Below are 14958 nucleotides of genomic sequence, written 5' to 3'. Positions count from 1 at the left end.
GAATTTGCACTGTGCATTAGCCTAGTTAAAAATATGTACAACAGTTCAGGATCTAGTCGTTCATCAAACTAAAACCAAAACTCCATAAAAATAAAAGAAGTGTCCCACTAGAAAATGAACCCTACGTTCATCTCTCGAATGCTCCAGTCTCTTGCAGGGTTAACGAGTGGCTTCAGCACAGGGAGGAGATGCTGGAGGCAGCAGGAGGAACCTGCGTTCACAGTCTTCAAAGTTCCTTTTTGAAGCAGGAGGAGGATGAAGATGACGGGGAGAAGGCTCTTGCACTTTCAGGGCAGAGGAAACGGGGGGTGGTGTGTGGGGGGAAAGATTGTTTCTGTTAACATTTGGCTACAGAAGTGAAACAGCATCTATTTGTCTCCGAAACCTACATTTTAGCAGCACAAAGTTTTCCTTTCAAAGTCCAGACTGTACGAGATGCATGTGAGCGTCCACACGTTCCACGAGTGGGGCACGGAGCGGGACAGGGACACCAGTGCCCACCATGGGAGAGAACTTGGAAAGAGAAACCTGCCTTTTGGTGTGCTGGGTTTTTGCTGAGAGTTGTCTCTCTGCTTGCAGAAGAAGCACAGATAACAACCTGGGTACTTTTTCTTAAATTATTATTCTTTATTTAAACGTAGACTTCTTTGTTTAAATCAGAAACAAATTCTCAAGTAAAAATAATCCTTTTTGCTCATTCTGCACCAGTGGTGAAAGGGTATGTCTTTGGATTTTATTTAAAGCATGAATTTTCTTTAGAGAAAAAAAAAGTAACAAAACCTTCTTTTAAAAGAAGGAACAGAGTGCAGCCTAATTACACAAACAGAAACAAATGCTTATAGTTTAGGAACAGAGTCTTTGAAGAATTTACAAAATGAGGAAAAGAAGAAGGGAAGAAGAAAAAAAAGGAAAAATGGAAAATAAGAAAAAGTGCACAAGGGTAACAGACATAGGTAAATCATATGTATATGCCTTAAAAAGTTTCAAACCCCCAACAAAAAATATTCTGCAAGGGATCCTACTGACCCCCTAAAACCCTTTGAACTCCTTTCTTTAGTTTTTATAAAATAATTATGCAACCACCCTCTAAGAAACGAAGGTAGCAACCATAAGTGGAAGATTACAGGATGGGGGAATGGGGAGTAAAGGTACAAAGGGGAGAAAAGCTTAGGCAAGTCAATGGATTGCAATCTACCTGGCTAGGAATGAACAAGACAACATCAAATGAGAAGCTGTCAGCTGGACCATACAAAAGCTAAATGTACACAAAAGGATATTTCTTTTAAATCTACCATACTGCTTCAGTTAATTTCCAATGCAACAATCTACTTAACACCAAAAATGGTCATATCTATCATAAATACAGAAAGTCAGTTGTTTTAAAACTTTTTTTAAGCTCTGAGTCCTCAGCACTCTTTGTGTGGGTTTTGGTTTTTTTTCATTTTCTGAAAAGTGGGAGTGCTTAACTTTTCCCCTTGAAATTGGCTTCAGCAGAAAAGCTACCCTTAAAATCCCCGAAAAGCTAAAGCAGTTCACATTATTTTTCTCTTGAATACTTTCTGCCCATTTTAAATTAAAAAAAAAAATAAAATTCTTTTCTGGAACGAAAATGAAACAAAAAACCCCAAAACAAATTAAAGAAATTATATATGTATAAAAAGCAATGATTCTAAAAACAGAACAGTGTGAGCAATTGACCTGAGAATAAAAAGACATTACATTTCTTTTTTCTTTTAGCAAGCCATTGGTATCTGAATGCTAAGATAGCAAGAAATTTAAAACTGTAACAGGTGGGCTGCTTTCCCATACAGTGCGTGCTGGCCTCTGCTGTGCTATTGATGTGAGGTGGTTGAAAAGGGGCAATATACAAGGGGCTCAAGCTCCAAAGACAGGGAGGAGGCAGCACGGGCTTTCATCTCCCAGACCAACAGTACCTTCGAAAGGACAAATGTAACAGATTTTTTTTCTTTCTTTTTTAAGTTTTATTTTATTAAAAGGAAAGGAAAAAAAGAAATGTAAAACCCACCAGCATCGTTGTATGGGAAAACAACCCACGCTTTTTCTTTTTTTTTTTTCTTTTTTGGTTAGAAGCTTTGGAATTGCAGTTAGTCTATTTTTGAAATTGGCTTGTTATTAACTTTTTTTTATTTAAATTCATTTTCATTGTTCATCTTCAAAGCTTACAATCTGAAGGTGTCCATTCCTATGCTATCTAGACCACTGTCCTTAGGGCAGCTGGGGTCCCGGGGCCCCTCTGCCGGGCTTGCCAGTCCATCTGACTTTTGGCTAAGATCTGTGTCAGACTCCTCCAAATAGTCATCTGTTGGCATCGAGGGCTGAACCCCTGAGGTGCTGCATGAACTTGAGGTAACCGTTGAAGATGAGGAAAGAGGAGGGAAAGGAGGCAGCGGAGGCTTCCCTGGTGGGGCCCGGGGGGCTGCTGGGGGCCAGAGCTTTCTGGCAGCATGGGGGGAAGCCGGGGGGGGCCGGGGGGGCAGGGGGCTGTCATTTGAGTGAGCGGCCGACTGCGAGGTAGATGCGGTGCTGGGGTCGGGGGGGCAGGCAGAGTGAGGTAATAGACTGGGGTGCTCTTTGGCGTTTCTTGCTGCTCTTGTGATTGTTCGGTGTTTGTGCGGGGCTGACTCGAGATGCTGACTGAGGGCTTCGTCCCCACACACTGTGCTCTCGCACGCCACACACTGGTACAAGCCGCTGCCCTGGCTGCTGCCGGTGGGCACGTGAAGCACCATCTCTTGCAGGTTCGCCATGGACTGGCCGAAGAAGCAGAGGGACTTCAGGTGGTCGCTGGCCGCCTCCTGGTCGCTGAAGCCCACCTGGCACTTGCGGCAGAGCATCTTGTACTGCACCTTTGGGATGATGAAGGGGTTGCTGAGGGAGTCCGCACCCTTGCCTTCTGCTTTGGGCTCTTTTTGGGGTTTGGGCAGGAGGGGGGACACCTCGCGGGGTGCGTTCTTCTGCTCTTCTTGCTTGGGGGATTCTTTGGCAGGGTCTTTGTCCGAGGTGGCAGCCCCCACGGGGACGGGGGTTTGGCTTCCTTTGGGATGCTGTGCTTTCTGCTGCTGCTGCGCCTGCCGCTGCACCTGCCGCTGCGCCTGCAATGCCTCCTGCAGACTCTGCTGGTATTGCTGGTACTGCTGCAGCAGGGAGCCGGGGGACAGCCCCAGCAGCGCCTGCGACAGCGCGGGGCTGCAGGGGAAGAGCCCCTCCATCCCATACATGGGCTGCAGGTACCTGCTCTGCAGGGCACCAGGGATCTGCGGGGCGTAGTAGGGGGAAAAGCTGGGGACAAAGTAGGGAAGGAACTGGCTCGTCAGCAAGGTGGTGGGGTCTGAATTCAGGGCGGCCTGCAGCGCTTGGAGCTGGGTGGGCTCCATGGTGTACTCCATGGCAGGTAGTGGGGCTGAGAGGGCACCCGCCGGTGCCTCCCCCTTCTCCTTCTTGGGCCCTGGCAGGGGGTCCCCCTTCCCCTTGGGTGCCTTCTCCTCTTTTGCCTTCTCACTCTCCTTCTCCTTGCACTGTGGCGGGGGTGGCTGCTGCGGCTGCAGGGTTGTTGCCAGTGGCTGCTGCGGGGCCATGGTTGCTGTGGCTTGTGCCAGGGTGGGTGAGCTCAGCGTGGCTGGGGGCTGCTTATTTGGTAATCCAGAGGTGGGGAGGCCGGGAGAAGGGACACTTGTGCTGGGCAGGCCCATCAGGTTGGGTTTGGGAGAAGTTAAAGCTGCAAGAAGGAGAGAGAGGTGAGGACAGGCAGAAAGCACAAGGTGGGGTGACCCCAGGCCCCCCCACAGCCACCCCTGCACCACAGTCTCCTCTGCACAAGGGCAGCGACTGGCTGGACCTCCTGTGCTGCAGCAGTGCAGATCGGAGAGCCTGTCAACCACTCCCTCTGGGACAACCGCTCCCCTCCCCACGGCCCTGTGCCAAGGGGATGTGCCTCAACAGCCCACATCAACAGCAGCACCAAATGTGGTGTCTCTGCTGGGGACACCCACCACCTGCATGGGATGCTCAGCAGAGCTGTTGATTTACTGACCCCTCTGAAATTCCCGAATGATTAACAGCTGATGTCAGGGATGGGCACTTTTCCTACATCTGCACTAACTGGTATTCAGACATCCCCCAGGGCATGAACATCATGTTTTGGGTGGAATTACAAGGGTCATGATGCTTCCTCACAAAGGACATGGATTAATGGTGCAATGTGAAGTCCACCCATCTTCCCAACAGCAGGAATAGGAAGGGAAGCATGCCAGCAGGGCAATCCTGTTAACAGGGCAGGCAGTGATTCCTGGCAGGGAAATCCAGCTGCTACAGGGCTCCTTTGCCTTGCAAAGGCAGTGTAAAGGGACTCAAACACAGGTAGGGGCTGGGGCCAACGGCTCCAAGCTGCGTCTGCCCCATTTATCCTGGTAAGGATTAATAAATTGTCATAATCAATCCTGAGGAACAAGTGTAGGCATCCTCAACCATCACCTTATCCCTGCCACTAGCAGGCAGCCCGATACCCAGGTCCCTGGACAGAACAGACATCAGGAGCCAGGGCAGAGGCTGATGGATGTAGCACAAGATGTAAATTCTGTGCCAAGACACACATGCTCCTCAGGTTTCTGGACACTGAGCCCTAGACTGCTACCTGCACAGTTGCATCACAAGAGCCTGTCACTTAACCATGCCCTGTAAAGCTGATGTAGCCCAGAAGGAATCCAAACTTCTCAACATACAGCACAGGAACCATTTTCTTGCAGCATCATGCTCCAAGTAGTAGCTAGCAGCTAAGGGGAGCAAAGCACTCTCCAAAGCCTGGCTGCACTACACCCGGGTATGAAAAGCTCATTTGTCTACAGCACTGCATTCACTCCCCAGCACTGCTCTCCCAAGCAAGGGCAGGAGAGAAAGGCACTGCAGTCTTCGGGGGCTGGCCTGGTGAAGGAGCCTACCCGAGGGCTGGGAGGAGGGCAGCCGAGAGCCGAGTTCAGCCATGGCTGATGCAAAGCCCTTCAGAAACCTGCATCTGCTCCTGACGCAGTATCAAGACAATGGTGATTTGTGAAGGTATGAAGTGTATGAAGTGAGCCTCCACACAGCAGCCTTACAGATTTCAGATAAGGGCATATTATGGATAGATGCCATTGAAACTGAATGCTCCCCGAGAGGTTCAAGTGCTGGAGCAGCAGCTAATTCATAATATTCCTTGTAGGAGAGGATGGAAACTATTTGATTATTGCCAGAGAGAAGTAACTGCTTGGCTGGAGAAGAAAGAGTTAAAGAAGCAGCAAAAAGTACACTGTGTGATTAAGCAGAGCAACCCAGCTGGACAGGAGCAGGAGAACAGAAAGATAAGGAACTGGTTATTTTGGGACTGTTTGTGAAACGACAGATAAGGAACTGGTTATTTTGGGACTGTTTGTGAAACGACGACGAAGGCTGAAAAAACAAAACTATAAATCAGGAACTAAACATGATGTGCTAAAAATAGCTTGGTATAAAAGGTAGAGCAATAGGCTAAAAATATCTTTTGCTAGAATGGTATAAAAGCTAGAGCAATAGGCAATAAAGTGATTAGCTGCATGAAGATGCTCTGAGTCCGTGCCGTTCATACGCCACAATTCCTGGATGCACAACCTTATCTGCTTCAACAGGCTTTGAGCTGAGATGGCCTGACCTTTGGAGCTTTATCTAAAGGCCACAAACAGTCTGTTTGACTTTCTAAAATAGCTTAGTCCTGTCTAGGCAGTCACTGATTGCTTTTAACATTCATAGTACGTAGCCCCATCTCCCCAGGACACATACTGGTCTTTGGAGAAAAATAAAAGCAACAATATAGATTGGAGTGCAAAAAAGTAATTTTAGATCTTGTTACAAATTTGGGGTACTAAGTAAACAGCTCAGAGCTGTCTGCGATAGGCTGACAATACAATTTGCCAAAGAGATTCTCTTGGCCTAGTTCTGGCCTCTGAAACAAGATCTTTGGCAAGAACAGAAGTATTGCATGAAGAAGCCCTGGCACTGAAAGATGCCCTTGGGGCATGTAGCTAGGACTAGACTCAAGGAGCAGAAATAGTCAGCGGCCCTGAACAGAAGAATTTCTAACAGCAACTGTTTTTTAAAAATGGTTTAATTACAATGACCTATCCCTCAACTATAGTCAAGAATAATTTTACTTTTGCTTTGGGGGTCATGGGAAGAGTTCTGTAACTACGTGAAAAACCTCACAGAGGCCCTAACTCCCAGCAGAAAGCTTTTCCAGAGTCCAGAAAAACTCACTGTGATGTTTTCTGCTCTCTGATAGGTCCTTCTGACATGGACATCAGCAACCATGCCACAAGGTAATCCCCACTGCTGCTCTCGTGGAAAAAAGGACCTTAACTTCAAAATAGTGGATCATCTTTGGAAAGGACAAAAGCCCCCAAAATACAGTGAGATTTAACTCTTCTTCATTTGTCAACAGAAGATATTTCAGAGACAAGCAGCAATGGAGAAAAAGGTGAACACAGCCACTTCCAAGGGGAGAGAAAGATGCCCATTTTGAGTCATGGGTCTAGTGCTCTCTTTAGGGTGTTACAGCCAGTGTCACTGCAACCACAGACACACTTCAGGTGCTAGTGATGTGATTTACAGTGAGCAGCTCTGTAGCCAGTCCTGCTGCGAATGCCAGATGAGCTGCTCAAGCTCCACGTAGAGGCTCACAATAGCTACTATCCTTTTGTGTAAGGCTTTGATTTGCTTATCCAAAGATTTACCTCCCCGATGACAAAAGAAGATGGCAATTAACATGATACAACCATGTTACTTGGCAGCATCTGCACTGAGTTTTTCAATTTGTTGAAAAAGGAACTTTGGAGTCAGTCTGCTGAATAAAAAGCATCAGAAAGTCTTTTTGGAGACTGATAGCACTCCGGTTTCTGATTAAGAAGCCAGGAAGATGCTCAGATCCTATTTAGGCTTCACACTATGGATTACAACTCATCATTAGCCAATCAGTTCAGTACAATAAGAGAAAGTTATCGTTTCTGGACACTGTCTAATAGTGGCAGACCTGTACTGCTGCAGAGCAGAAAACAAGGATGCACAGTGGCATCCGGTGTAACTGTAACAGGCGTTATGGTGCCATGGGCTTTCCAGCCCGAGACAGACTCAGCCTGTTGTGGAGACAAGACACTGGAATCAGTTCTTGGGATATCTCTGTAAATGCAGAGCAGCCCTGGTGAAAGTTAACTTGAAGAAGTAAACAGGGAAGTCTTCCAAGTGAAAGCAAGTCTCAGAGAGAACATCGATTACTCTGTTACAAGTGGGAATTCAGACACAGGCATGTCCCTGGGATGCCATGGATGTAGCAGGAGTGAAACAAGGCCCTTGGATCAAGTTTTCTAGGCCCATGCTAGTCTACTGAGCAGTATCTTCCACTGCCAGTGTTTGCAGATCTTATACCCTCCACCCGTCCACCAGGTACAAGGGAAAGGCGCATCCTCAAAAAACCAAAGTCCAGTATCTGGGATTAGTCCACCCAAAGGACTGTACCAAATTTCATTTTTATGTAGTATTGTTGAGAAAAATGTTACTAAAATACAAAGTAGATTTATCCCATGACTACACTGCTGGTTGTTGAGAAGGTACTTTCAGGTTTTACCCAGACATTACTCAAAAACCAACCCACAGCTGCACTGGGATTAGTTCTGGAGGTCACTATAAGGATGTTACATCATTACATGAAGATGCTCCAGGAGTCTGTCACCGGTGCCACCAGGCACGTCACACTTTTCCCTAGAAACAGTTCACAATTAGTGAAAATTTGGGATGGCACTACATAAATTGAATTTAATAGCAAAAGGAAAGGTATAATGAACAATGCATTCAGCACATTACTCCTTTTCCTGTTCCATTTGATAAATCCTTTATTCTTCATTTTCTCAAAAGTGCTTCAGAATTTTCAGTGTGTGCTAAGGAAACAGATATACATGAAATGTCTACATCTTGCTCTATTTCAGACTTGGCTAGAAAACCCACATTCAGGAATTAAAGATAAAATACCTATTGCTCATTTGATGTCAAGTAAACATGCTCCACTAAAGGACCAGGTATCCTATTATCAGTCATTCCTCAAGGGAACATCTGCTTGTGCTAAAGATGCATCAAGTTAAGCTGTGTGTCTGAGCAGTGTGATAATATCCATACCCACCTGTGTTGGATGTACTGAAGCCTGGTAAGGATGGGCTGTTGAGGCCTGGGAACAAGACTGGAGGGATGCCCTGTAGTGCTGGGTATGCAATAGGAAGGTTAAGAGCTTGCAGAGGGGTGTTATCAAGCATGCCCTGCTGTTGAGCTGCCAGACCAAGAACATCATTGGCTTTTTTGATCCGGTCCAACTCCTGCTGAGCCATCAACTGACGTACAGTAGCTGGGTCAAAATACTCCTTTTCCTTATCCAACTGGCTTCCAATGGTTTCTTTAACTTTGGAGATATGCTGTTGAGAGAAGACATGGTCACGTACAGATAGTCGAGCGCTGTACTTGATGCCACACAAAGTGCACTCTGTTTTGGGTCCCTCGTAACTTGTTTGGTTTATACCAAAATGCTTGGCCATGCTGAGTTTGGACTTCTTCTCCTTTGCCCTAGCATTCTGGAACCAGACCTGAACGACTCTCTTTGGCAGTCCAATGTCATTGCCCAGGACCTCACACTCCAGCATGGTAGGTGTCCTGTAGTCATTAAAGCATGACTTAAGAACTTTTAGCTGGAGATTAGTCATCTGAGTGCGAAAGCGTTTCTGTCCAGGACGATCCCCATTCTCTCCAGACTTACTGGCTGAACCACTTGCACCAGGGCTGGGTGAGCAGGGGTCTGCAAGGCTGGATGTTTCACTGTAGTCCACAGTACCTTCATTATCATACTCTTTGCTGTAAAAGCTGGGAGCTGGGCTGACCAGGCCAGAAGACAGACGATCTTCATATTCAGACATTGCTATCATGGCAGTTTTTGCAAGACCCTCACTGGGTCCCGATGTTGATTTGGTTTCGGTTGCAATCCCTGTAGCACTATCGTTGTCTGCGTTCCCTTCATCTCCTGTTGTAGTGTCTGTGATTGCAGTGTTGACAGAGGAGCAGTCATCATTGTCCAGCTTTGTTTGGTCAAAGCTCAGATTGACCGAGGACATGGAGGGACTCTCAAAGTCTTCTATCCCTTCCACCTTAATGGAGGATGGACCCAGCAGAGTTTGAGGTGACAGTTCCATGCTCTTGTTCACTGGGGAGAGAGGAACACTCTGCCCATCACTGCTCATTGGTGGCATGTGGGAAAAGCTTGCTCCATCAAAGATGTCTCCCTTCATTTGCAGTCCCCCATCACAATCTAAAAGCATAGCAGACAATGTCAAGTTGTATCCTGCTCTCTTGGCCTCATGCCAGTGACGGGATCGGATATGAGCTTCCAGAGCTGTCTTTGCTTTAAAGAGAGCTCGGCAGAAGGGACACCGTCTATGGGCTTGGGCAGGCCCTATGGCTCTGAAATGCCCCTTCCTTTCCCGTGCACGGGTGTTCTGAAACCAAACTTGCACCACGCGTTTCTTCAAGCCCACTTCATGTGCAATGTGATCCAACATTTTCCGCGTTGGGTTGGAGTCAAGCAAGTATTTCTGATAAAGAATTTCCAGCTGCTCTGGGGTAATGGTAGTCCTTAGACGTTTATCCCTTTGTGGTTCTTCTCCCCCAGTCCCACTGTCATTTTCTCCAGGGCTTGCACTGGCCTTTTCCTCCAGCTTTCTCTTCAGTGTGTTCATTGTGGATGTTGGAGTTGATGGTGAAGTGGCTGAACTTGCTGGAATCTGTGGTAATGTCCCAGATAGTAGCTGGCTTGCAAGTAGTGGATTACTGGGATCAAAAAGCATGAACGGCATATCCAGTGTTCTGTCCAGGAATGGGGGGTGGATAAACTGGTTCTGTGCACTCAGAAAATGAAGCTGCTGATGCTCCTGCCAATGCTCGAAGGAGGGAAATGCCAGCTTACACTGGTCACACTGGTATGGGATTAGCTGAGGAGGTACATTTGCCAGCTGTTGAGGGGTGGATGTGTGAATGGGTTTGAGGGAGAGATGTGAGAGCTGAGATGGACTTGGAATTGACTGCGACAAGGAGCACTGAGGGGGTTGAGGAGAGGGAGGTGGCTTTTGCAATGAAGAGGGGGAGGATAACTCTGAAATCTTTTGGTGTGCTGAACTTGTCTTTTGTTCTCCTTGGTCTTGTTGCTGCTGAGACTCTTGCTTTGGTTGCACTTGCTTCTCTTGAGTTTGGTTTTGCTGTGTACTTGGAGGTTCAGACTGCTTTGGTTTCTCTTCTGTAGGTTCTACTTTAGAACTATAGGTGGAGGAATCATCTGCCTCTGCTGTGAGATGCAGAAAAGCTGAGGAGGTTGCACTGACTGAAGACATAGGTGTGTTGTAAGGTTGTGAGGGCATTGGTGTGCTGCAGGAGGAACTGGTTGGAGTCAAAAGCTCTGTTGCATCCATAGAGTCTTCATTCTGGCTATCATCCTGTCCATCCTCATCCTCATCTTTGTAACAAAGCTTTTTCTGGTGTTTAATGAGATCAAAAATGCGCTGAAAGACTAGACTGCACTTTTTGCATTGGTAGTTCAAGTTGCTTGTTCTAATATACCTGTCATTTGTAAGCTCCCGTCGTTCCCCGTCTTTGCCTTCTCCCTGATTCTCATAGTTTTTCCTAGCCTTTTGACGGGCATTCTGGAACCACACCACTATAACACGTGTTGGGAGGTTCAGCAAGTTAGAAAGCTGCTCAAATTCATCATCCTTTGGATAAGCATTGGCATCAAAGAAGTCCTGCAGGACTCTGAGTTGGTAGTCAGTAAAGCGTGTCCGGGAGGACCGTTTGCTTCCCCAGTACTCCTGCTTTTGAGGTTCTGGAGAAGGAGGCCGTGAGTCTATCTTCAGTTCTTCCAGGCTGGTAATGGGAGGATTACTGAAGTTGTATGGGGAATCCTTGTTGCGCTGGCGTTCTTTGAAAAGAGTGTTCCTGAACCAGTGCTTGATCACTTTCTGGGGCAATCCAGATTTGTCTGCCATCTCTTTGATCTGTTCCTCACTTGGGGAATTGTTAATATCGAAATACTGCCGAAGGACTCTGAGTTGGTCGTCGGTGATCCGTGTCCGTGGCCTCTTGTTCTGCTGCTGCTGGAGAAGGCTAGGGTTGAGCTGATGCTGGTACAACTGGGCCAAGTCGGCAGGCAGAGGGTCTACAGGACCCAGCTGGGGTGGCAGCTGTGCAGGTAATGTCTGTAGTGGCATGGTTTGCATCATCAGTGGTGAAAAGATGGGGAGCTCCACTGGCATGGAGAGCTGGGTGAGTGGCACAGACGGCTGGGCTGGTGCAATCGTAGGAGAGGTAATTGGTGGGGCAGAAGTAGGGATGGTAGGAGTAGAAGCTGGCTGAGGAGGTGCTGGAGGGAGCGGAGGTGGTGGCGGAGGCTCTGGGGTCTGAGACCGTAGCGGGTACAGTTTGTCATAGTGTTTTCTGTATTGTTTGGCAAATCTCTCTAACTGCTTAAAGGGAAAGTAATGTTGGTGAACATGCTCTTGGTGGCTCTTCAGGATGAGGATGTTTGAAAAAAACTTGCCGCACGTATCACACTCAAGCTTTTCCAAGTTCTCACCTTGCTCTGTCTTCCCGTTTTTCTTCTGCACCTTCTGCTTGTTCTCATTATACTGAATGACAAGCTCAAAGCCAAAGTTTTCCAGCAAGGCTTTTGTGGCATTCCCTCTTGCATCAGAGGCAATACGCGGCGGCAGTAAGGAGGGCTCCAAACTACTGCCTGGTACAAAGTCTTTCTTTTCTTTGGGCTTTAAGTTATCAGGCAGAGACTCTTTAGATGCTACATTACTGTCTCCCCTCTCTGCACTTTCCCTTTCCCGTGGTGTTTCTTTTTCTTTCTCTTTCACTATGGATTTATTCTTCTTCTCAGAGTGCTGGCTCTGCTGTATAAGGACAGAGTGAGGTTGTGACAAGGAGAGCTGGCCTTGCTGCTGCTGTAAGAGCTGTGGATGGCTCTGCTGAGGGATCTGAACTTGAGCCTTCAGGTCCTCCAGTAAACTTGGACCTGTAACGGTCAATGTCAGTGCACCACTGGTGACAGGCAAACTAACTTCTGGATTGAGCTGGAACTCAGCACTAGGGATGTAGAAAGGAAACAAAAGATGCTGCTGTTGCTGAAGCTGCAGAAGAGCCTCAGTGGTCATCGGAAAGTGCGGCAAAAGTGCTGGGTTGAAGAGCTGAGACTGCAAGAGAGCAGCCTGCTGCTGCAGTTCTTGTTGCAGATGGGCCTGGACTTGGGCCTGGGTCTGGGCCAAGGTTTGAGCTTGCTGCTGCTGTTGCTGCTGTTGCTGCCTGGATGCAATCATGTCTGCCAGCTTTTTTTGGTTTACCTCTTTGGGCTCTGAAGGGGAGGAGATACTAGTGCTTACAGGGTTACCTAAAGGAGGAATTCTCACATTGTCACTGGATACCTGGTTGAGCAGGCTGGGAATGGGAGCTGTGCCTGAATTACTTGTGTTGGTGGTTGTAAAAGTATTACTGTTGGTAGTGTTCACTGGACTTGGTGTGGATGAACCCAAAGAGAGACTGCTGCTGCTGCTGTTGCCAGTTCTGTTACTGCTGCCACTGCCCCCAGCCGCCTCCAGCTTGGCAGCGCGAGCCTTGGTTTGGTGCAGGACAGACCTCATGTGTATCTCCAAGGTTGAGCTCTGACTGTAGGCCATGTTGCAGGTGTTACACTTAAAAGGCTTGCTGTCTGGGCTGCTGGTTGGTTCGGGCTGCCCAGTAGCAGACTCTTGGAGGGCTCTTTTCAGTTTATGCAGGTGAGAAACTGAATTGTAATGGACCAGGAGAATGTTCTTTTGCGTGAAAGACTCCTTGCAGACTGTGCACTTGTAAGGGCGAGATGGATCTAGGAATTTCTCCATAGTGAAGTTAGGGCCCTTTCTGAAGGGTAAGGCCCTTTTTGGTTCTGAGCCAGAGTCCTCTTGCAATGACCCCGAATCACTACCTGCTGGGCTCTGCTTATCTTCCAAGTCACTCTCCTCCTCCTTATCTTCTTCAACCATGATAGTGTGGTCTTCTGTGAGCGAAGGATCTCCCATCGCAAGGAGGTCTCCATTGACCAAGAGACCACCATACAGCTGCTGAATGTCAGCCTCACTCAGCTCCAGATGGCTGGTTTCCAGGTGCTTCTTCAGGGCCTGGAAGGTTCGGAAGCTGCGCTGGCAGAGGCAGCACATGGTGGATGCCCGGATGACATGGTACTGGGAATGGAGCTGCAGCTTCTCAATGGTTTTGAACGCCAGGCTGCACTGGTTACAGCGGTACTTGTAGACGTGGCGATCAGACACTGGCAGCTGAGGCCGCTTTGTGTGAACCTCGTTGAAGTGTGTCTGAAGGGCTGATGAGCTCTTGAACACCTGGTTGCAGCCCTTCTTCCAGCAGAGGAAGCCAGAGTCCTCCCTGGCAGAACTCGGATCGGCTGGAACTGGCTTGGGATCTCCACTGTGCTCTGTGCTGTCTGATGGCAGAAGACTCTTTCCTGAGGCCTCAGAGATCCCTGCGAAAACAGAATTAGAAGAAATCTGACAATTACACCAGCACACTGGGGCAGATCAACACCCTCTTTTTGTCCCTAATACGTCTGTGTTTTTTCTCTGCAAGACGATAGGTATTTCTAGCACTCCTCTATCTTTATTCATTTATTTTAATACCAGTCCATTACCCTCACCATGGCCCATTGCATAAACCTACATAATTTACTTTACTTTGCCCACTTTGAATATCTGGAAATTGTTCACACACGCACATTTCCTTAGTGCATTTATCACCTTTAATTCTTCCTTACAAGTGAAGGCCATTCAGCCACCTGTGTGTCTTTGCTGTTTTGCTTTGATGTCCTGCCTATTTTCTAATAAGAAAGTTCATCAAACTGAATGTAGTATTGTTCCTACCAAAGCTAGAAACAACAGGAATGAAATTTGGGTCCTTCTGGCAGCAGTTCAAAGGGTGCTGTTTGAGAGAGGACGGAAGAAGAAGGAACAAGTACTCAGTGCAGTGCCACTTATCCTGGGTCAAAGAGCACAATCCTGCCAGAAAAGACAGCATGATATGGGTAGAGGCCAAAAAAGAGGTCCACTTGCCCAGGGCAGCATTAGCTACCCTGGCTGTGCCAGTGCTGCCCCACCAGCATCACTGCCTCAGGGCTGGCTGGCTGAAAGGAAACGATGTCTTAATTCCCTGATTCCTTACAGACCTTCCAAGAGGGCACAGAAGGAAGACCAGCATTGCTTCCCTGCCAGGGCTGAGATCAGACTCTTCTGTCCATGCAGAACTATGTTCTTGGGGTGTTCTCATTTCACACAACAAAGCCAGGACTGAAGAGCCATGGATTTACAGCCATGCCTTCATAATGCAACATGGCAATGAAAAAAGGCTGGGATTTGGTCTGGAGAAGGACTTCAGCAGCTCAAAGCTCCCCAAACTGTATGCCCAGCATCCGTACTTGAGCTGTGATGGCAGTGGAGCAGGCACGGCAGAGGTGGTAGCAGTCTACAGCCAGCAGCTGCAACCTTTGGCATTTCTCTACCAATCCCCTCAGCCCTCCAGCACCTCTACTTTCCACCACTCACACTTGGTCTTTTTCTTTGCAAGGATTCAACACCACTTCCACATGAATGGCCACAGTGGTGAGCTGTGCTCCTCAGTTCTGAGCCACCCTGCCATGGGGACACCCGGGGCACCAGCCTGTTTGTGGCACAGGTGAAGGGAGACAGCCCTGCAGGGCATCATCTGACTTCAGTTCTCAGGAGACAACCGGGCATGTGGAGCTCACCCATGTGGATATGTCCCCAGATACAGCCCCTGACCAGGTGATGGAAGCTGGGGGAGTGGTGGGAC

At 47.9% G+C, this 14958-nt stretch overlaps 1 protein-coding gene across 1 annotated transcript in view; it reads right to left on the bottom strand.

Annotated features, from left to right (window-relative positions):
- Positions 1-2138: 2138 nt before the first annotated feature.
- Positions 2139-14958, bottom strand: part of LOC115619129 (zinc finger homeobox protein 3-like) — a 141040-nt gene continuing 128220 nt past the window's right edge. The window contains exons 9-10 of the mRNA XM_030511174.1: positions 8195-13618; positions 2139-3736 (exon numbers count right to left, since the gene is read on the bottom strand). Coding sequence (XP_030367034.1) covers positions 2181-3736; positions 8195-13618 — 6980 coding nt within the window. The 3' untranslated portion in view covers positions 2139-2180. The remainder of the gene's footprint in view (positions 3737-8194; positions 13619-14958) is intronic.

This window comes from Strigops habroptila, chromosome W (assembly GCF_004027225.2).
Source record: "Strigops habroptila isolate Jane chromosome W, bStrHab1.2.pri, whole genome shotgun sequence".
Classification (NCBI taxonomy): Eukaryota; Metazoa; Chordata; class Aves; order Psittaciformes; family Psittacidae; genus Strigops; species Strigops habroptila.
Note: the sequence above shows the minus strand (reverse complement) of the source record. Positions and strands in the feature narration are given on the sequence as shown.